The following is a 24,004-nucleotide window of genomic DNA, read 5'->3' on the forward strand; positions in this document are numbered from 1 at the left end:
TATATATTTTTTATTTTTTCTGCCTTTCTTCTCTTGAACAGTTGCTTAATATATCAGCCTATTAGTTTCTTAACCCATAAGAAGGCAAAAATAATAGTGTGTATCTCTTAGAGTTGTTAAAAAAGAGATATATAAAGTGCTGGAGAGGTTGAGGAGAAAAGGGAAACCTAGTGCACTGTTGGTGGGATTGCAGACTGGTGCAGCCACTGTGGAAAACAGTATGGAATTTCCTCAGAAAACTAAAAATGGAACTGCCTTATGCCCCAGCAATTCCACTGCTGTGAACATACCCTAAGAATCCTGAAACACCAATTCAAAAGAACTTATGCACCCCAATGTTCATAGCAGCACAGTTTATAATAGCCAAGTGCTGGGAACAGCCCAAGTACCCATCAGTAAATGAGTGGATCAAAAAAACTGGTACATTTACACAATGGAATACTGTGCAGCAGAAAGAAAGAAGGAACTCCTACTCTTCGTGACAGCATGGATGAAAATGGACAGCATTATTCTAAGTGAAATAAGTGAGGCAGTGAAAGACAAATATCTTATAATCTCACCTTTAAGTGGAACCTAATCAACAAAACAAGCAAGCAAGCAAAATATAACCAGAGACATTGAAATAAAGAACAAACTGACAGTAATCAGAGGGAAGAGATGATGTGGGAAAAAAGGGGAAGGGCCATCAAGAACCATGTATGAAGTACACATGGACAAAGCCAAAGAAGGTAGGTTCAAGAGTGGGAGGTGGGGGTGGGTGGGGAGGGGTGGAGTGATGGGGGGGAAATGGAAACAACTGTACTTGAAGAACAATAAAAAAAGAAATAGAAAAAAGAAATTACTACCTATCAATGGGTGGTATACATTAAATGTATCTGTCCTAAATTATTTGGACAAAATAAATGCATATATGTAAAGAAAATGAGATATATATGTGAAGCATTTAGTACAGTGCCAGGTACATAATTAGTGTTTATGAATAGCTGCTATTGTAATTGTTATTATAATTACTGTTTTTCAAGTGTAAGATTTGACCATATTTATTTTCTCTCTGTGTTTGGTAAATTTTATTTATTAGTTCATCTTCCAAGAATATTACCCCCAAAAACATTCTGAGATAATGCAAACATCTGTGACTTCAGAGTTGGCAGGACTGTGGAAGTTTTAGTCCCAAACTTCTAGAGGGGAAGGACTATCCCCATATTTTGTGCAGAGGCATTTAGTTCAGGATTCTGACCATGATTGGATGGTCAAGAACCCAACCTTTGTCTTGACTCTACAGTAAGATGCAATCCAGGGTGGTGGCCCCAACCAGAGCAGTAACTCAATATGCACATAGATATTGGGAGAGCAGATGGCATAGTTTGAGCACTTAACTTTGCTTAGACCTTATGACTAGAGGCACTAGTAATTTTGCATCCAAAAGTGAGTGACCTTGTTGTGTTGGAGGCTAAAAGAGCTGATGGTAATATGCGAGACATTTCCTAGATGATCTCAGGAAATTGGGGAAAAGATTTCTGAAGTAAGTATTTTTTAGTGGAAGAGGAGTGATAATCAAGCATGTGATTGAGTACTATCAATATTGTCCTTTTAAATTCCAGAACAATATGATGATTCAGGAAAGCATAAGAAGTAGAGATTTATGATTTCATACTACAGAAAATAAAACATGACATTAAGAATTTCAAATAAAGAATCAGAAACATTTTCTAACGTTTTAGAATTTATAAGCAAATGATCCAGTAGAATCTCATATTTATCAAATGGTAATGCCCACATTATAGAATTTCCTTGATATTTAGAAAGGAAGACATTTTGTTTCTTTTTTATTGTTGTTTAGTTAGAGTTCTCCCATCATTTTCCCCATTGCTCACACCTACCCTGTTCCCCCACCATTGTCCATGCCCAAGCATCCTCTATTCGTGTTCCTTTGTTTGACCCTTCCCCTTCTTTCCCCCATTATCCTCCTCCCCCTTCCCTCTGGTCACTGTCCATTTGTTCTTTATTTCCAGGTCTCTGGTTCTATTTAGTTCATTTGATTGTTTTGTTGATTAGGTTCTACTTACAGGTCAGATCATACAGTATTTTTCTTTCACTGCCTGGTTTATTTCACTTAGCATAATGCTCTCCAGTTCCATCTATGCTGTTGCAAAGCGTAGGAGCTCCTTCTTCCATTCTGCTTATTTTGTTTCTTACATACATTGGGCATTGGGAATATTATTTGGCTCAGAAGATAAAATCTTATTTCATGGCATAGTGAGCAGATTTACTGTGAAATAATTATCTGGTCCTTATTTGTTATACCTTTAATATTGTTCTTGTGCATAATACAAAAATTGTTGAAAAATTTCAGTTATTTCTTCTCAGCCACCTTCCTTCTGGACCAGTGATCTGCTACTCCTGTAAAAACATGTTCTATCTACTTATTCCTGCCACAGTGCCCCACCGTGACCTGTTCCACCAAACTTTGCAAGTGAAGTGCCATATAAATATCCTCCTTTTTCTCAGCTGTTACTTCTAAATTAATTGAATCACTCTGTTCTTTTGCTGTCTATAGCACCCTGTTTCTATCCCTGCTCGTGTTGCCTTGCATCCCCAAGAAGTTATAGCTATCTCTCCATACAACTCACATGACTCAGTTTTGTTTTTTCATCTTATTTTACCTTCAATGCAATGAATTTGGCATCTAAATAAATAATAGTATGTGCCACTTAACTTCTTATTCATTGACCTCTATATTCATTCATATCAAAAGTATACAAGAAATTCTACCCTGGGTTTACCTGCTTTTTTATTTTAATCTCTTCACCTAGTGTTCCACAAGCTCTCAACCAGAATTTCTGTCATTCCAGTTATTCCAGTTCTTGAACCCTTCCCAGTTTGCCCACATTGACTCTTGTTTGGTTAGGATGCAATGGTTGGCTACTAAAATGTGGTTCCCACTATACTTTAAGAGCTTCTACCACATCCAGAAGGCTAGTGCCCACTCTTGATGACTCCAATAATCTATTTCCTTTTTATCCATTCCTGGACACAAACATAACATTGGAGGAAACCACTCTTTATCATCTACTCTCTCTTTAACCCTATCACTCTAACAAAAGTCATTCTTTCAGTCATTAGTCATCTTATAACTACCACATCTTTCATCTGCCTTGTGAGGATGTGTTATCCCTCCAACTAGTTTATCAGATTTTTAAGGACAAAGACTCTATTTTATATGTTTCTCTATCTTTTTAAGAGTGCCTTATTGCAAACATGTAATATTGTTTTAGAATGAATGCATGGCTAGATGAATGAATGAATGGTTGGATGGATAGAAGAATTATTGGATTTCCTCAAAACACAATAAGAACTTTGTAGTTGCATCTTACTTCACCTCACTGTAAGTCACGAGCAATAGTGATAGAAGAGCTTTTAACTACACCGATGCGATGTCAAGCCCTGCTCAATTCAGTCCTTTGCCCAATTTAATTGGCTTTCTTTTAACAATTTTCATTGTACTCCTGTGAGCTGAATGAGATTACAGAAACCAATTCCAGTTCAAGGGTCATATAAAATGATAAGTAAGCTATGGTTACTTTGACTTGGTTTTCCTCCTTAATTTATAAAACTTAAAGATACAAGGCAGCATCAGTGGCTATGGCTCCCAGCTGCCTCCCTCAACATTCACAATGATATACCTGAAGTTTGGTGTCCTTGACAGCCCTGACCAAGGGAGGGAATCATGAGATGATAGAATATCAGACATGCAGGATTTTTGAATATTGCATCTTTTATATGGAGCGGTGGGAGAATAGATCTGGGCCTAGAGGTCCACCTTGTTACCACAAAATGATTACTTTGCTATCCTGTGGGTATGTTTCACTTTTTATTTTTTCCGGAGCCATGACTTGGGGCAACAGACCTAACATACCTGTTTTCCCTCCTCTAAAATAAGTATTTAATTTATTTTTAGTTTGGCTTATTTTTACGGTGACTCAGGGAATGTTCTGCTTATATTTACAATATTCTTTACATTTTTCTTCGACAGGGAGTTATTTTCTCAATGTTGATCTCTGTGCTTTTATAAAAGTGACCAGTTCTTAGAACATGAAATTGAACAAAATCCTTCCATTTTTTTCACTACACACCTCCTCAGGAGATTATTCACAGACAGTAGGTCATTGTAGAGTTCTTTTGGTCTTCCAAGAAAAAGGTGACCTTCCTTTTCTTGTTCCTTTTGCTTCCTTCAAAATAAATTCTTAGAAAGAACTAAAACTACTGCTTCTTGGAAAAATGTCTGTACCACCTCTCCACTGTGAAGTAAAAGGTCACAGTGTATGTGAAATCAGTCATATAATGGAATGAATTAAATTTCAGCCTCAAATCTAAAGGTCAAGATTTAATCTTCCTGACACAAGATATATGGAACCATCCGCTGCTTATTCTCCTTGTAAAAAATAGTGTTATTAAGTGGAACGATGAAATCATACACAACTGCACTCAAGCTGTAGTTCTTCCCATTGTCTGTGAAACTTTGGAGTGCTCAGTCTTCCAACACTTTAGCTGCTTCATCTGAAGATGCTGATGATACCAATTATGTCACAGGATTTCTATATTATGTACCACTGTATGTAGAGCATCTGACACATAGCAAGAGTTCAATAAATGGTAGTTATTGATCCCATTTTTTAAAAAAAGTAATCAAAGGATGGAAACAGTGATCAAAAATTGTCCTGCAAATTCTAGCTGGTAAGTCCTGAGGCAGAATCCCTTCAAGCTAATAGCAACAGATTGCTCCTTTCTTTGGAACCTAGTCCTTCTGTTCAGATGTCCCTTGCAGGAGTACCATGCTTGGCTATGCTATACTTAACCCAGTGAAAACATCAAATGATCTTCAAAAGTGGCTATGACTGTGTTATATATAGCCTTTTCCAGAAGGTCCTCAAGTGTTTATTAAGTATCATTTTAAATCCTTAGTGCATTAATCCAAAATATGTCACTGACACTATGCACATCTCTCAAAACTTTTTAACAAGTGGAATTTTGATCCACATTTCTTGAATGTGCCTTCAGTTTTACAAACCAAAGGAACTAATTGGTGAGAGGAGTATTTGAAAACAAACACCAGTAAACAAACCTGGGGAGTCAGTTCTGAGCTCTCCCTTTTAATCACTGTGTTTAAATGATCTTTCAGTTTTCTGTCAGAAAGTCAATAACTATGCACTGAGCATACTAGCAAGCATACTAATTATAAATATATGGACACCAAATCACAGAAAGGTCCCTATTTGTAATTTTTAATTTGGCTAAAATTGGAAGGGCTGGTGTAAACTTTAATTTATGCAGGAAGCTTTTCTGAAAACATTTGCATCATCTCAAAATTGCTTTAAAAAAACTCTAACAATTCAAGGAATCTAGAGTCTAGGAATAGGAGACATCAGTAAAAATGGCCCATGCATTGTGGAGGGCTCATGAAATTAGTTATGTTTGTAAGCAATTTATTTTTCTGAATCTTTAAAGGATCCCCACACCTACCTTAAACTGACAGTTATACACAAACAGTAATCATGGAACTCAGAAATTATCCATTATTGTAAAATAACTTAGAAGTATCCCATTAAACAATAACATCATCAGCTAAAGAGGACAACATTAATTCCATTATATTACTTAAAATAGGTTCCCCTGCTAGAAAGACCCTTTAGCAATGTTGTTTAGCTTTCCAAACTATGAACTCATTGCTAACAATTCAATAGAATGTTAGGCTTTATTGAGTCCTTGCCATATGTCAGACACTATAAAAAATGCATCATTTTATTACATTCTCACAAAATCCCTCTTAGGTAAACTAGTATACCTATTTTAAATGAGCAACTAAAGGCAAGGGGGTGGTTAAATTCACTTTCAAAAGGTGCACACATAGTGAATATTGGAAATGCTACTGGGAAGAAGTAGGAACTGTGATTCCAGTGCTTTGAGCACTGTATTTAGTTTCCATACCAAACAATTTATCTAATATACACAGCATGCTTGTTCATAGGTTACATATGATCCACCTAAAAATTCAATTTTTAGATAAGCAAGTTTATGTCAAGAGATGTTAAGGCCACGCAGCTTGCTGGCAGCAAAGGTGGAGACCAAATCCAATTTTTGTTTCAAGTTACTCAAAATTATTAAGAAATTAAACTAAATCAAAATTGGTAAATTAATGTTTCTTTAGTTGAACACACTGCATATCCACATTAAGGACAAAAAGTTGGTTATATCCTGATTAAATCTTGGCTCCAACTGTATTTCATCACCTACAGCGTTACGCCCTCTGTAGCGGGAACCACCGCCACTTCTTGTTTGCATGTGCCTGCCCTCGTTCCCTTACAATAGCAGTTCTTTGGGGTCACAGATATTTCTGAATATCTGGTATTTTTGAAGCTGGTATAAGAAATGGTCTTTAACCTCAATGAAAATAACGTGCATGCATGCTCACACATATGAGCATAGGTACAGCTTCACGTGAAATCCATGGACCCGCCCAAGCTGAGATTCCTTCTTTAAGTGTTAGTCCCTTCCTCTACTTCTGGTAGATGCACAGCACCCATGGTAATGTTTAAAATAGAAGTTAAGTCATGTCACTTGTCTACTAAAAACCCTCTTAGGACTTTTCACCTCACTTAGAAAAGAATCCAAAAGAGAGAGCACATAATCTGAACCTAGGTTACCTCCCACACCACATTTCCCACCTCCTTCCTTCAAACAATTCACTCTGGTCACATAGGCCTTCTGGCTCATATGTGCCAGGCTGAGTCAAGCGTAGGGCCCTGCTGTTACTATCCCTCTTCCTCCAGACGTCCACAAAGCTGGCTCCTTCCCTAGACCCCACAATGCCAGCTAATCACAGAAGTCCTCTGTCCTCCTCTCTCCTCTTCCCCTGGTTTGTTTTTCATCTTGGCAATTAAACCATTTTTCACATTGCGTACATGTTTATACTTTGATTCCTGTCTCCAGATACCAGATTTATCAGTTCAGTTCCCTGAGCACACAAACTGTGTTTTGTTTTCTGCTGTAATCCCGGTGACTAGTTTGCGGTTAGCACATAGTGAGCACTCATGTAGTATTTGTTGGGTGAAAGCATGGATGAGATAGAAGACTTCATGAACAAAAATAACACAAAATATACATCTAAATAAGTGTCTTCTCCCAGTCAAGTTAAATAATTTTTTAAAAAGGCATTGACATTTATTTGTCTTCAAAGCCAGTACAGAATTAGTTTACAAACCACTCAAAGAGGTTAATTGTATTACTTTATAATTTTTTCAGACTTTGTAAATATAGAATGATATTTTTGTAGATTGATAACCCATTTTATTCACCAGGTGTGTTTCTGGTTGATTTTTTTAACCCATATCTAATTGACCTTCAAAAAGGAAGATTGTATCTTGGGCCCTATGTTAAATTATGCTGTGCTTATTGGACTCTAATCAATAGTTGTCTCTGAAAATTCTTTTATATCAAAAAATATTTTTCTCTTAGAGTTCATTGGTTTGTCAGAAATCCAATATACTTTAGAAGGGAAGTCAAGAAACCTTTCCCTCTGTTACCTCTTCTACAGTGTGTGATATTAAAAGCTGGTCCAAAAGAGTCTTTAAAAAGTATAAACAAAGTGTATTATTGAGTCAAGATAAACTTCATTAAATAATACTTCACTAATTAACATATTTAATGATCACTGATGGTACCCAAAAAAAGTATTCAAACTTCTTTTATGCTGAAGTTTGCATGTAACTTCCTTGTTCACAAAAATTCAACCTGTATTGTGTTTTTGGGTTACAATGAATGTTAATCTATATCAGACACATACCCTATGTAATTAATCTCTAATTATCCATTCAACAAACTTTCATGAAGCACCACTATGTGCTAGCAGCATTACCAGTTGCTGGAGATAAAAAGTTGATACACATAGATGCATTTAGAGGGAGAGAAAATTTGAGAAAGTAGTAACTGCAGTACGATGTACAAAGTATTGTAGGAGTGGAAATCTACAAAATAGAATAGCACCCAATGGAAAAGGAGCTTAGATCTTCTAAGGAAAATGAGGAGGAGCATAGAAATTTTTGATGACAGTGATATTTTGACCTCAGTTGTAAGTGTTGCTAAAAAGGTTAATGAAAGAACAGGCCAGGAGAAGGAAACAGCTATTGAGGTAGTGGAAACACCTGGGCAGCCTCGCAGTGGATGGAGAATACAGTGTATGGATACAGTGCAAGAGTCAAGCCTCTGAGGGTAAGTACTGTCCTGTGGTATAACACTTTTTTTTTAATGTAGAAAAGTAATTTATTCCATTATAAGCACTTACACAGTTAGTGATGGAGAGTAACAGGCCTGCTGGTGAAACAGGTCACCCAAAAAAGATGATATCAAACTAGTGGTCAAGGAATAACCTCTAAAAAAAAAAAGGCAACTCTTATCCAGGATTAATTTAATTTTAAAAATAAATACAAGCTATCAATTCATTCTTCTCAACTTGACAGTCTACCTGTGGTAAAACTGTCAGGGAAAAACATACATCTTTACAACTTGGTGGTCTCAAGTTGTTTTACAAAACCATTTCACAGAAAGGAAAGAAATAATATGAAAACAGCTCAAGAAATACACTAACAAACAAAAATATATGGGGAAAGAGAAATGTGTAGTTTTGACTTAACTCAAGAAACAGAGGAGACTGGCCTACAGGGGAAAATGTGCATCCTGGAAAAGTCAGGTGTGGAGATTTTAGAGTAGCAATTTATGACTTGAATCTCCCCTAATTCCTGAATAAAACAACATCTCGCAGTACTTATACTTCATGGCTCAGACACCTATCTCACTTGGCTCTATTCCTTACGTCTAGCCTTTATTTAAATGAGTCTGAAAAACTTGGGGATATGGCATCAGAAGAAAAATAAAATAACCACATACAATAGCCCCCTTTCAGTGACTACTTTAGATATTTGTTACTAGAAAATTCCTGAACAAAATTTAAATGTAAGTCTGTGGTTTTGCTGAATCAAGTCCCCCAGTTAATATTTAGAAAACATCCTCAGTTTGGGCTAACAGCATTGTTGATGGTACCTACTGTAGAGGGATAGCTGAACAAAGTCTGGGTCTCAAAACCAGTGTTAAATCAACATCAGGGTTGAAAGGGAAAAAGGGGAGTCTAAAATCACAAGAAGTGCAGATATATTTAAGACCCCTGTCCTTCTGGATCCACACTTCCTTCAAGGTCTTCATCATTATAAATGTTCTCTGCCATTTGCCATACTTGCATGATATTGTCTTCTGACACAGAACAGATCACCCAAGGTTCACTGGGATTCCAGCAGAAATCAGATATCTTGGCAGTGTGACCGCCATGAATAAACAACAGCTCCATCTAAATGCCCCAATCAAAAGACACAGGGTAGCTGAATGGATAAGAAAACATGACCCACACATATGCTGCCTACAAGATCCCACCTCAGAGCAAGAGACCTACACAGAATGAAAGTAAAGGGATGGAAAATAATATTCCAAGCAAATGGACATGAGAAAAAGGCTGGCGTTGCCATACTTGTATCAGACAAAGTAGATTTCAAAGCAAAGGCCATAAAGAGAGACCCAGAGGGGCACTTTATCATACTTAAAGGAAGAATCTATCAAGAAGACATCAACATTGTAAACTTATATGCTCCCAATATAGGAGCCCCCAAGTATATAAGGAAATTGTTGGACAACTTCAAAAAAGATATAGACAGCAACACACTGATAGTAGGGGATTTCAACACCCCACTGTAAAAAATGGACAGATCTTCCAAACAAAACATTAATAAACATATCGTGGCGCTGAATGACACACTGAATCAAAGAGACTTAACTGACATATATAGAACCTTACATCCCAAAGAAGAAAAATACACATTCTTTTCAAATGCTCATGGCAGTTTTTCAAAGATAGACCACATGATAGGACACAAAGCAAGCCTCAGTAAATTCAGGACAATTGAAATAATACCAAACTTTTTCTCAGACCACAAGGCCTTGAAACTCGAAATCAACCTCCAAGAGAAACTTCAAAAACTTGCAAACTCATGGAGACTGAACAGTACACTATTAAACAATGAATGGGTCAATAATGAGATAAGAGAAGAAACCAAAAAATTTCTGGAAACAAATGAAAATGAACAGACAACTGTCCAAAACCTATGGGACACAGCAAAGGCGGTCCTGAGAGGGAAGTTCATAGCAATACAGGCTTACCTTAAAAAGATAGAAACATTTCAAATAAAAGACCTAACACTACAAACTTCAAGAACTGGAGAAACAACAACAAATAAATCCCAGAGCAAGTAGAAGGAAGGAAATAGTCAAGATTAGAGCAGAACTGAATGACATAGAGACAAAAAGAACAATTCAGAGGATCAACCAATCCAGAAGCTGGTTCTTTGAAAAGATTCATAAAGTTGACAAGCCTTTAAGCAGACTCATCAAGAAAAAAGGGAGAGGACCCAAATTAATAATATCAGAAATGAAAGAGGAGAAATAACAACTGATACCACAGAAATACAAATGATTATCAGAAACTATTATGAACAATTATATGCCAAGAAATTTGAAAATCTTGATGAAATGGACAAATTTTTAGAAAAGTATAATCTTCCAACACTGAAGGAGGAAGAAACAGAAAGCTTGAACAGACCGATAACAGCTGGGGAATTTGAAGCAGTAATCAAGAAACTCCCAGCACACAAAAGCCCAGGGCCAGACGGTTTCCCAGGAGAATTTTACAAAACATTTAAGGAATGGCTAACCCCTGTCCTTCTCAGACTATTCCAAAAAATCCAAGAGGAGGGAAGACTCCCAGACTCCTTCTATGAGGCCAGCATCACGTGATCCCAAAACCAGATAAAGACCCTACAAAGAAAGAAAACTACAGGCCAATTTCGCTGATGAACATAGATGCTAAAATCCTCAACCAAATATTGGCAAACCGCATCCAGCAATACATTAAGAAGATTATCCACCACAATCAAGTGGGATTCATCCCAGGGATGCAGGGATGGTTCAATACACGCAAATCAGTAAACATGATAAATCACATGATCATCTCGATAGATGCAGAAAAAGCATTTGACAAGGTACAGCACCCATTTATGATCAAAACACTCAGCAAAATGGGAATAAATGGGGCATTCCTCAACGTAATAAAGGCCATATATGAAAAACCTACAGCCAATATCATACTCAACGGGCAAAAACTGAAAGCTTTCCCACTAAGATCGGGAACACGACAAGGATGTCCGCTCTCACCGCTTCTTTTCAACATCGTATTGGAAGTCCTAGCCACAGCGGTCAGACAAGAGAAAGAGATAAAAGGCATCCAAATAGGAAAGGAGGAAGTAAAACTATCATTGTTTGCAGATGACATGATAGTGTACATAGAGAACCCTGTAGACTCTACCAAAAAACTCCTCAACCTAATAAGTGAATTTGGCAAAACAGCAGGATACAAAGTCAACATTCATAAGTCAAAGGCGTTTCTGTACACCAGCAATGCAATAGAAGAAGAAGAAATCAGGAAAAATATACCATTCAATATAGCACGAAAAAGGAGAAAGTACCTAGGGATAAATTTAACCAAAGACACAAAAGACCTGTATGCAGAAAACTATGCAACATTGAAAAAAGAAATTAAGGAAGACACAAATAAATGGAAGCATATACCGTGCACATGGATTGGAAGAATTAATATCCTTAAAATGTCCATACTACCAAAAGCAATTTATAGATTCAACGCAATCCCTATTAAGATACCAATGACGTATTTCACAGAAATAGAACAGACATTTCAAAAATTTATATGGAATCATAAACGACCTCGAATAGCCGCAGCAATTTTGAGAAAGAAACACAAAGGAGGGATCACAATACCGGACATCAAACTCTACTACAAAGCCACTATACTCAAAACAATCTGGTACTGGCACAAGAACAGACCCATAGACCAGTGGAACAGAATAGAAAGCCCAGAAATAAGCCCAGGTCTCTATGGACATCTAATATTCGACAAAGAGGGCAGAAGCATAAAATGGAGCAATAACAGCCTCTTCAACAAATGGTGTTGGGAGAGCTGGATGGCTACATGCAAAAAATTGAAATTGGATCATCAGCTGACACCATACACAAAAATAAACTCAAGATGGATAAAAGACTTAAATATAAGTCGCAACACCATCAAAGTCCTAGAGGAGAACATTGGCAGGAAACTCTCAGATATCCCACGCAGCAATTTTTTCACTGATATGTCTCCTAAAGCAAGGGACATAAAGGAAAGAATAAACAAGTGGGACCTCATCAAAATAAGAAGCTTCTGCACCGCGAAAGAAAACATCAGCAAAATGAAAAGGGAGCCAACCATTTGGGAAAATATATTTGCTAATGATCCATCAGATAGAGGTTTGATCTCCAAGATATACAAAGAACTCACTCGACTTTACTCCAAGAAGACAAACGATCCAATCAAAAAATGGGCAAAGGACCTGGGCAGATGCTTTTCCAAGGAGGAGATACAGAGGACCCAGAGGCATTTGAAAGGATGCTCTGCATCACTAGCCATCAGAGAAATGCAGATCAAAACCACCATGAGGTACCACCTCACACCGGTCAGAATGGCCATCAGAAACAGATCCACAACCAACAGGTGCTGGCGAGGCTGTGGAGAAAAGGGAACCCTAGTCCACTGTTGGTGGGAATGCAGACTGGTGCAGCCACTATGGAAAGCAGTGTGGAATTTCCTCAGAAAGCTGAAAATGGAACTGCCTTTTGATCCAGCGATTCCCCTGCTGGGACTATACCCTGAGAACACCAAAACGCCAATACAGAAGAACCTATGCACCCCAATGTTCATAGCAGCACAATTTACAATAGCCAAGTGTTGGAAGCAACCTAAATGCCCATCAGTAGATGACTGGATCAAAAATGATGGTACATATACACAAGGGAATACTACGCAGCAGAAAGAAAAAAAGAACTAAACTTCACGACAGCATGGATGGAACTGGAGAGCATCATGCTAAGCGAAATAAGCCAGGGGACGAAAGACAAATACCATATGATCTCACCTATAAGTGGAACCTAACCAACAATGCAAAGAAGCAAGGAAAATACGACCAGCAACACTGAAATGAAAAGAAATCAACAGAGACAAGAGGGAAGGCGGGGAGGGCAGGGAAAGGGAAGGGAAGGGGAGAGTCAAGGAACATATAGCAAGGACTCATGGACAAAACCAAAGGGGAAGAGCTGAGGGAGGGAAGGTGGGAGGGGGCAAGGGAAAGAGGTGGGGGGAAGGCAGAGACAAATGTATTTAAAAAGTAAATAAATTAATTTTTAAAAAAAAGAAAATTTACTGTAGATATTGAGTTAATATAGGATAATGTGCATGTTGTGTGTGAGGGCTAATTTCAAACAGATATCAGAGTTCTAAGATGTAATTTTTGTGCTATGTCAACATATTCTAAATAGAAATATATTATACTTTTTCAGTATTATGTGGACACATTATTGTGATGATGCTTTATAAAATGTACCCATGAGTGGAGTCATTATCTTTAATAGAAAATGAGAATTGCCATAATCATAAAAAAAAAAAAACCAGCTCCAGTGGCCCATCTTCTGCATCTTCTGGGGATCGTTCCTCTCCAATTTTACTCAAATCCCAGACATTCAGTCTGCGATCAGTACCACTGGAAGCCAAAATAGTCTCATTGTGAGGTGACCACTGAACCTGGAATATTTAATCCTTATGTGATTCAAAGGAATACAATTTAAGTTTCAGATTTCTCAGATCCCACAAGGCAACAGTCTTATTGGCTGATCTTGTGACAAGAATGAACTCACTATAAAGATTGAAAGAAAAGCAGTTCACTTCAGCAGTGTGAGCATCAACTGAGTGGCTTGGTTTGGAAGTATTGTTTGAATGAGTATCCCAGATCATAAGTTTCTGATTATCAGCAACTGATCCACATAGAGACTTATAAAGCAGATGCCAGGAGACATCTTCCACTACTGCTGTATCCCTGTAAAGATGGTCTTCGCATCCACAACTTTTCCTTCCTTTGGAGCAGCACTGATGTCCCATAGGCAGATGGTATGGTCATCTGAAGCACTAAGTAAGTGCCCACTGAGGTTTGGGTTCCAAGAAAGCCCATAGCCTTCCTTCTGATGTCCACAGAGACACAAGTCTGGGTTGCACTTTCCACAAGGATCTGATTTAGAAGGATGTTTTGTATAGTCAAAAACAAGAACATCACTGGATGGAGTCTTTGTTGCAATGATGCAAGGGTTCTGCAGCATATAATGTGCCCTGTTCACTTCTCCTTCATGGTTGATCTTGATTTCTATTTCAATTTTTCCACTAACAGAGCTAAAGCCTCCAAATTCTTCTTTCTCACTGCTGTAGTGTGAAACCTTGAACTGAGCATCATCATAAGGGAGCTGCACACTCACTATCCCAAGGTGGTTTTGTTCATCCGAAGTATGTGTCCCCAGGACAAGTTGATGAATGCTGAAATCTTTCCCATCTGGTCTGGTTACATCCGGAAGGCACTGTGCAGTTAAGCTGGGCCACTCCAGGCTATGGGTCATCACCAAATCATAAAGAAAAGGGGTGTTCATTTTCCATATTTTGTACTCTTCGTTGATCACACGTTCTTCTACTGCGTCATCAAAGGCTGCTACCTTGTCGGCCATGGCGGGCAGGCAAGCCAGGGATATCCCGAGGTCTATCGTTGCGGGAGGGGCGGGGAGACTACGGGCACTCACTCTCCGCCAGTACTGTCCTTATATATATAGTGTTATGGCAGTGATGAACAATCCAACTTTAGAAAATGAGTTCATGGCTATCTCAGAATTGTTTTTTAACAAGGCATTTTTGGAGAACAATGTGCATGATGTAGTACAGGAAGGCCGAGGCCGTGGTGAATTTTTAGTAGCTGACTTGTATTTCAAAACAGGAGTTTTGTTAAGGAGCTAAGCATCTGTCTCCCCAAAATCACAGAGTCTGCATGTTGTACTACCCTAGATTATGAGTTCCTAAAGGAAGAGTAGCTGGTCGTATTCACCTTTTTTTCCCCAGGACCGAGCAGAGTTCCTAGAACTGTAGGAATTCAATAAATAATTTTTTACTTGAATCAGACTGCTGTGTTGTTTTATTAATGCAGTGAGATTCCAAGCACTGTTATACAACACTGTAACACAACGATGGAGACGGGCTTAAGCCTTCCACTGGTGCCCACTGGCCCATCTTTGGTAAGAAGTGGCTATGCTGGAGCTCATGATGCAAGATAACAGCATTGGAAAAATTTAAAAGATAATATGTCAAAAGCTATTAGCACTTATTGTATATTGGTTTATTGTAAGTTCACAATACATGATAGGTAAGTTTCTCTTGTTTGCTAAATTCATTAGAAATTCATCATCAATTGAACTAATATGGGTGGAGTTGAACAGCAGCAGATGTGTAGGCAGCACTTACTACCTTAGCTGTTGAGTAAGCTGCGAGAAGGGGTACATATGACATATTCAATTATTTCCATAACTCAGCTTCCCCAAACATGGGGAAAACACTTCAGTCCATCTTGGTCTGCTTTCTCTCCTTAGCAAGACAAAGCCAGAACAAATAGTTCAATTATAGAGGTCACTTTGAGTTCCTATTTAATATATTACCTTTACTAGGTTCAGTGAGAACGATGCCTGACAGCAGTTCTCTGGAAAGGCAGCTGAGGCCATCTTTGGGGAAATGGAGTTATGAAAATAATTGAATGTGTCATGTGGTACGCCTTCCAGCAGCTTACTCAAAAGCTAAGGTAGTAAGTACTGCCCACACATTCCCTGCTAACCCTATTCAACTCTATCCAAATTAATTCAATTGATGGTGAATTTTTAATGGATTTGGCAAACAAGAGAAGCTTACCTGCCATGTATTGTGCAATGCTATAAAACCAAGATATAATATCTGCTAATAGTTTTTGACATATTGTTTTTTAATCTTCAAAATGCCTGATCATTGTAAGCACTTTTCTTCCATGTGTACTTTTGAAAGCTATCACGACCATTTTCAAAGGCTTTTAAATCTCCCAACTTCAGAACACAGTGAATATATTCTTTTGAGAACAAATGAGAAGGGATATAGAATGAAAATTCTGAGAGATTAGGCTGGGCAAGGCTACAAAGGTAATAAGAAATGAGACCAAGGATTTAAATCCCAGCTAGTCTGATTCCCAATCTCCCTAGTTCTCAAAGTTTAGTTTTTTCAAGTTTTATTGAGATACAATTGACATATAACATTGTATTAGTTTAAGGTATACAACATAATGATTTGCAAAATATATTCCAAAGCAATAACCATGATAAGTTTAGTTAACTTCCACTATCTCACTAGTTACAGTTTGTTTTTCCTTGGGATGAGAACTTTTAAGATCTACTCTCTTAGCAATTTTCAAATATACAGTACAGTGTGGTTAGCCACAGTGACCGTGCTGTACATTAATTACATCCTTAGTACTTACTGACTTTATGACTGGAAGTTTTCACCATTTGGCCACCTTTATCCACTGTCTGCACCCTCATGCCCCACCTCTGGCATCACCATCTGTTACCTTTTCTGTGGGTTTAGTTTGTGTGTGTGAATCACCTAGGGATCTTGTAAAAGTCCATATTCTGAGTTAGTAGTGCTATGTGTCTAAGGTAGCACCTGAGACTCCAGGACCACATTTTAACTGTAAGTACTAAACCACTATGTTTCTAAACCATTGCACTGGGCTGTGAGCACAGATAACTCAGTCTGGGCCAATGACAGTGACAGATATTTGACTGTAGGCTCTGAGAGTACAGGGCCAAGGTCTACCGGGACATGGGATTTTTCCCTGGCCTGACACTGTTCATTTTATTCCTTGAATTTTCAGATTTTTTTAAAAAACAAAATTCTGGTCTTTTTGAGGCATCAAACTCCTAGCCAAGAAATTATGGTCCACTTTTGATTCTTCTCCTCACCTGGAATGAAAATGTCCACATGGAAGACAAGTGGGAGAATGAAAGAAAAAGCGATCTGAGAGTCAGAGAACCATTAGAGAGCTAAGTCCCTAAACCAATGTTTACAGGATTTAACAAGGACAAAGAAGACAGCCCCACAAGTTTTTTTTTTTTCCTTGCAGTTACTGCAGAATGCCTAGCTCTTCAGTACCTCAAGGCTCTTTTCCATCACTTTTCTAGGATTTTCTTTCCCCAAATCACCTGGCAAATTTCTTCCCATCTTTCAGTTTTGTGATCAAATGTCACCCCCACCAGAAGTGACCATCTTACGTAAAAGAGATCTCAAAGCTTTATTTCGCCCCCAAACTATCCCATAATATTCGTAAGTGCAGGAACTCTCTCCTTCCTTATTCACCAGTTTCAGTCACCCTCAGTCATCTGTGAAATGCATGACTCATGGAACAGAGTTCACAAACATTTGTTAGATACATAAATGAAAGCCGAGCAGGATGAGACTAAGGAAGCACCAGTGTTTTTGATAATTAGTAAATTGTTAGCACAAACGCATTGAAAAGATTTAAAAAGATATGTCAACGCAAGATAAGAGTGTGTTCAGTAAGGTGGTGGAAGTGAAAGGCTACTTTAATGGAAATTAATTTAATTTACATGCTTTTTCAGAAGATTGGCCGTGACAGGAAAGTAATTATGAGGAAAGAACCAGGAAGCAGGGCAGTAGGAGGATTACTTTTAGAAGCTTGCACATTTAAATGTTTCTCTGAAGAAAAGAGAAATGGTCCACAGCATGTGAGAAGCTAAAAATGCATCAGACAAAAGAGTTAAAACTGCCAAATAAATAACAAAACTGAATTTCAATTATTTAAGTAAAAACCCAAGCAAATGATGCAAGGAGACTCCCAATCACAGAGAGAAAATGCTGATTCACATACTGAAAAAAATGAAAAATTATAACAGGTAGTCATTTAAAGGCTTTGAAGCACCTAAATTATTTACTAAACCTATAATATTACCAAACTATAATTCACATTTTCTTTTTGTTGTTGTCATCCTTGAATTTTTTTTTCTTTTCTTTTTATTTTTTTAAGTCTCAAGGGTTATCGCCCCAGAATCAGGGTAAGATGTAGCTGCATGCTTGCAAGAGGTTCTTGAAAAAGAGACACTGGGTCACTGTGTCTTTAATGCCTACTTCTATACCAGCCTGATGGCAAATGGTATGACAACCACAATGTGTCTTCAGGAAGGAGGGTAGCACCTGTGCTGATGACTGTCCCTCTGCATAAGCTTTTGAGAGCCACTGCAACCATTCTTGAAGGCTCTTGAATCACATGATTTCCTAGCAAAGCGAATATATTATTCTGTGGGAAAAAAAAGAAAAAGCAATTCAGTTTGACTCAAGTTTGAACAGAATAAAACATTTTTTTAAAGAAAATATTTCAAAAATACATTCCAGTCTGTAATTCAATTTCTAGCCATTATATATATTTTTTTTCTTCATTACATCATTGATTGTTTAAGATGTTCATACTGCCAAATTCCATAAGGATTTAAAGTGGCTTCTGGATTAAAATAAATTTTGAAAAATTTTAAAAATAAAGCAGAACAGATTTTATCTTGAGATAACAAATCATTTTTAAAAATATATAGATAGCAGTTTTGAATTACTCATTTATAATTAAATGTGCTATGTTTCTCCCTCCACATGGTGGGCACCTTGGAAAAAAGATTATATTCTCCGACTATACACTGTAGCCCCACAAATGGTAGATTCTGCAATATATTTATTGTAAAATTTTTTAAAATCAAGGTTGAAGAATGTAAAATTAATGTGTTCAGTTGTCAAGAGACCACATCAATAATAATTATAGCTAAGCTTTATGGAATGGAGCCCTAAGGCAAAGTTCTAAGTGACTTACATGTATCGACTCATTTAATCCTTGTAACAATAGTAAGGTATACTGTTTTGATCCCCATTGTAATAGAGGAGAAAACTGAGATGTAAAACAGGTAAATAACTTCAACTTTACACGTCTAATAAGTAGAGAAATTCAAACCAAGTGCTCAGGCTCCAGAGCCCACATGGCTCTCCACCTGTGCAGACATGTGATCTACATGGAACTGGCCCTCTACAGGCAAACACATGTTTTCAATCCTCCTCACAGCTCTGTGAGATCTGTGGTATTATCCATTTTATGGTGAATAACTTGGGACTCAGAGCTGGGTTTCGTGCAATCCGTGAGCTCAGACAATTTACTTAATCCCTCTAAGGCTCAACTTTCTCATTTGTAAAAAGGGTTAACATCAAGTGCCTCTTAGTTTTGGAGGACAATTAAAACATATATCTAAAATGTTTGGAAAGTAATAGATTCTGCATAAATGACCTTTCATTGAGAGTGTTACCCAATTCTGTCCCCCAAAAAATGTCTTCCTCAAGGACCTGGAAGCCATTCCTTTGACATATAATCATCGAGAAAGACAAGGGCCCCATCTCCTCGTCTCTATGGGAGGGTAAGATCCTAACCTCCACAAGTACCAATTAGCAAACAGATGACCCAATCCCATTAAGCAATATTACTAATAAAGTTGCTAGTATTTTTCTACTAACACTCCATGGCTTTAAAAAGTCTTTTACCTTTTGTTCCAATGGAGTTGTGTTCAATCTGCCTCTTCTGTTGCAAAAGTCTTGAACTAAGTCTTCCTTGCCTGTTTAAAAATCAATTAATCAAAGTTTTTTTCATAATGAAATAATTAACATTGGAAAAAAACATTGAGTCTAAACCTACTTTATCAATATAATTTTGTGCAAGGGAGATGCTGCAGAAATGGGATAAAGTGTACACATATACACTTTGTATAGTGGATTTAAATTAAACCAGCACCCCATTTTATAATTCTTCATTAGAGATTTAGAATCTTCGTCACTTGACAGTGATAAAGCAAGATTATACAAAATGTGATTGATATCTCAGTGCCATTTTTATGACCAAGAAAAGATCAGCAGCTTCTTTTTATCATCTAAATTCCATGCAAAATGCATTATTTCAGACACAATATTCAAGAATAAGAGACAACAGATTATTATTCTGAAAACGACAACGTTGAACTACATTCTGCTTCTCTTTAAATTTTCACCAGTTTTATTAACTATAAAATGGCTTATGCTTTGATTCCAGCACTCTCATCTCAACATCATTAATATACTGTTTTTATGTCTTGCAAAACTCGTGTAAACCAGGACATAAGTTCAACAATGTGGAATAGAATTGACATCATTTTGTCAGATGATCTCTTTGCCTGGAATCAGAAAACAGCCAGAGCCATGTACTCCAAATATAGAATGTATATCTTGAATCAGCCTAAGGATCACACAATAATACACATACTTTTTTAACCATCTTGCATTTTTTCAATGGCTAAACTCTATTTATAATAAGTAGTTGTTTCTGCCAATCTTCTTGTTTTGCCTTTTCTATCTGCCATTTCTGTTATTAAAAATGAGTGAAAACACATAAAGATATCGTTTGAGGTTATTTTATCTCTTCTCTTCATTCCAGAACTGTTTTATTATTTTCAAATATTATTTTGCTTGATTTATTTTAATAATACACTGCGAGTTCTGTGTTCTTATGACAAATACTATTTTGCCCATGGTGAGTCATCAGGTGGGTGTTATTCTAACCGACACGCCCATGTACAAAAGTTACTAAATAGAAGAGTATTCTTAAACATCTTAATAAGATACTTTATTGAAGCCCTTTTCAGTGAAAGCCTTTCCAAGAGTAACTGCAGGCCTCAATGAATGTACTCTAAAGAGAGGAGATTTGGTGTCAGTGAGAAGTGGGCCATGATTCTTTAAGATGTGGTGCAGTAAGTATGTAAAGGATGTGAGATGTGAGTGCCTTAAATAACCACGGCCATATACTAAGGAGTGACTTGGGACTAGGGCAGAGGCCTATCTAGACTTTAGGAGCCCAAAAGTTATACAATTTAATGCATGTCTGCGAGACTTCTTCTAGGGTCTTATAAAGGGTTCAGTGAAAATGAGAGGCCTTGAAATCAAAGTTCCATTAATTTCCCAGTGAATCTGCCTCTTGACATTATGTAGGCAGAGGTGGCTGAGGTGGGTGGTGATTGTGCCCTGCCTACATAAATCAACATCCCAAATTATGATTGCTAGTTTTAAAATAGTCCCACCACCTTATGCTCAAGAATTAAAACTGTCTAAATGTTTGTAAGGATTAAAATTCTGATAGAACTTCATATACACAAAGACTCATGCCTCCAAATACAATACAGTATTTATTTATGCATTTATTCATACATTCATCCATTTATTTATTTTTGCCAACAATACTAGCATTAAGAACTGACTAGGTTCAGGCACTATCTTGAAGACTACTGAATTATTTTAATTAATTCTCTTAGCAAAGGGGGAAGAAACATGATTTTTTAAATTTTTATTATTGAGAAATTAAGACTTAAGCAGTTTAAGTAATGTGCCTAAGGCCACCAATGATTCACCCCTTCTCTGGATCCCCAATGTAATAATGTTTTTTTGGTATAAAGTGAATAATGAAAGTAAAGGCAGATCATGATAGACATTTATAGTGGTTTTTTTAAAGATTTTATTTATTTATTTTTAGAGAGGGGAAGGGAGGGAGAAAGAGATGGAGAGAAACATCAATGTGTGGTTGCTTCTCCCACGCCCCCCTACTGGGAGCCTGGCCCACAACCCAGGCTTGTGCCCTAGACTGGGAATTGAACTGGCAACCCTTTGGTTTGCAGGCCAGCACTCAATCTACTGAGCCACACCAGCCAGGGCAACATTCATAGTTTTGTGGAGAACTCAAAACATATATAATAGTAGTGAGCATTTTAAGGCTTTTAGAATAAAATCAATGGCATTAATGGTCATTTATTTACCAAATATTGTATCCTAAGAGATCCCCTCCAACACACACACTCGAACATAAACTTGGGAAGCAAGGGCTATGGATCCATGATACAATTAATTCTCAAATATTCTCCTGACAAGTAATTCTTGAGTAGAGAGTAGATTATTTGTCAGACTGAACAACTTGTATATGAAATATAAGTGAATGTTCACAGGCCAAGATGAATAGTCAGCTTTTCTAATAACTCCTCTTCAAAGACTTTCAGAAGTGTTCAGACTCTATCTATTGGGGCCTAGGTCTTCACCAGTTTCTTACTCTGGTCATTTCATGCTTATGGTGGAAGCACCAGAGAGATCTGGGATTGATCCAGCCTAGACTTTTGGATGTCATCTCAAGGGCAGACCAGGTAAAGCGCTGAGGGCTCTGTGTACATGCAAACAAGGGAATAGATGCGTACAGAAAGAATAGTGGACAAGAGTTCTTCCCCCACTCTTTTGGACCCCGAGAGAGGCCCAATATTGCAGGTAGTGTTTCTGCTGGTATGCTGAATAATTTCCCCCCAAAAGAAGCCATTTCTCATTCTCAGAACCTGTGACTATGTTACCTTACATGTAAAAGAAATTTGTAGATGTGATTAAGTTAACAATATTGAAGTGGGTACATTATCCTGGATTGTTCAATGGACCCAGTTCTAATCACAAGGGTTCTTATAAGAGGGAGGGATGAAGATCAGAGTCAAAGTGATAGAGCACGAGAGAGTCTCAGCAAGCCATTGCTAGCTTTTAGAATAGAAGATGGTTATTAGCCATAGAATGTGGGTACCCTCCAGAAGCTGAAAAAGACAAGGAAATCAATTCTCCTTTAGAATCTTGAGAAGAAACACAGACCTAACAACACTTTGACTTTAGCTCCATAAGACCAAATTTCAGACTTCTGACCCAGAATTGCAATGCAATAAATTTGTATTGTTTTAAGCCACCAACTTTTTGGTATTTTGTTACAGAAACAATAAAAACTAATATAGATAAAAATCATTGTTATGAGAAAGAATCAAAGAACTTATTACCAAGATTTCTCATTCTAAGAGGAATGAGAGTGACAGAAAGAAAATAAGGTACTCATAATTAGACAGTGGTATATTTGTTATAAATTTTGATTAATGAAACATAGTGATGTCAAAAATAATGAGGAATGTGGATCATTATCTGAAGCTTAGTAGGTGAGAATATTGCTTTAGAGTAGTTGCTGAATGTGAATTCCAGCTTGGCCATAATCTTGGAAAAGCAAATTAATTTTCTTTACTGTAGCCCAAGTTTACTGATTTGAAAAGTTGGGATTTATATCCTACCTTATAATATCAATATATGAGAAAAGTTCTGCAAATAATTGTGCATGTGGTCAGTTCATAAAAAGCACTATTTGAATCATACTTTTTACCTATTCATTCAGGAAGTTTACTGAGCACATTATGGAGTAGGCACTGTTTTGCTGAGGATAAAGCAGTATCCAAAAGAAATTGAAAATATCCCTCTATTTGTGGAACTTGTATTCTGTTGGAATGGTTATGGTTTAAATAGGATTTTAATAGTTAAAAATATTGTGTATATTGCATAGAAATAAGTGCTCAGGAGAAATATAGAAAAAGGAAACATTGATGGTAGCTGTAAGTGTGTTTATTTGCAGATGGCAAAATCCAGAACTGAAAGAAAAGCAAATGATGCAGGAGAAAGAAGACAGTAGGGTCCTTGTTTTAGGTGAGACACTGGGCTCTACCACACAGGTGCAAGTTGTGGTCTCGGATAGCAGACACATATAGCTCATCTGCAGTTAGGAGATAAGATAAAGTCTATGGAACAAAAGAAGTTGGGTGGTATATGTGGTCTAGGACTGTGTGAAAATTCTTTTATAATGGTTTCCATTTTATAGGCCAGTAGGAAGGTAAGTCAACAGCTGAGAGGAAGAAGTGGAGAGAAATGTTTGATGTTGAAAGAATGATAAAGAATAGTCATCTAGAAGAAAGGGAATGTGTGTAAACTAGATAAGGAAAAGAGGATTGGACTTGGTAGGTA

The 24,004-nt window shown here is 37.3% G+C and overlaps 2 protein-coding genes across 3 annotated transcripts in view; one reads left to right on the forward strand and one right to left on the reverse strand.

Annotated features, from left to right (window-relative positions):
- GABRB1 (gamma-aminobutyric acid type A receptor subunit beta1) overlaps nt 1-24,004 on the forward strand; it is a 340,668-nt gene that overhangs the window by 148,630 nt on the left and 168,034 nt on the right. The window lies entirely within an intron of this gene.
- Nucleotides 9,096-14,805, reverse strand: LOC129077612 (histone-binding protein RBBP4-like). Its single transcript, XM_054582136.1, is given in 3 exon segments — nt 9,096-9,388; nt 13,649-14,070; nt 14,073-14,805. Coding segments are annotated over 3 exon segments (1,278 nt in total). The 5' UTR covers nt 14,746-14,805; the 3' UTR covers nt 9,096-9,205.

This window comes from Pteronotus mesoamericanus, unplaced genomic scaffold (assembly GCF_021234165.1).
Source record: "Pteronotus mesoamericanus isolate MK-2021 breed Mesoamerican mustached bat unplaced genomic scaffold, CSHL_Meso_final contig_68, whole genome shotgun sequence".
Classification (NCBI taxonomy): Eukaryota; Metazoa; Chordata; class Mammalia; order Chiroptera; family Mormoopidae; genus Pteronotus; species Pteronotus mesoamericanus.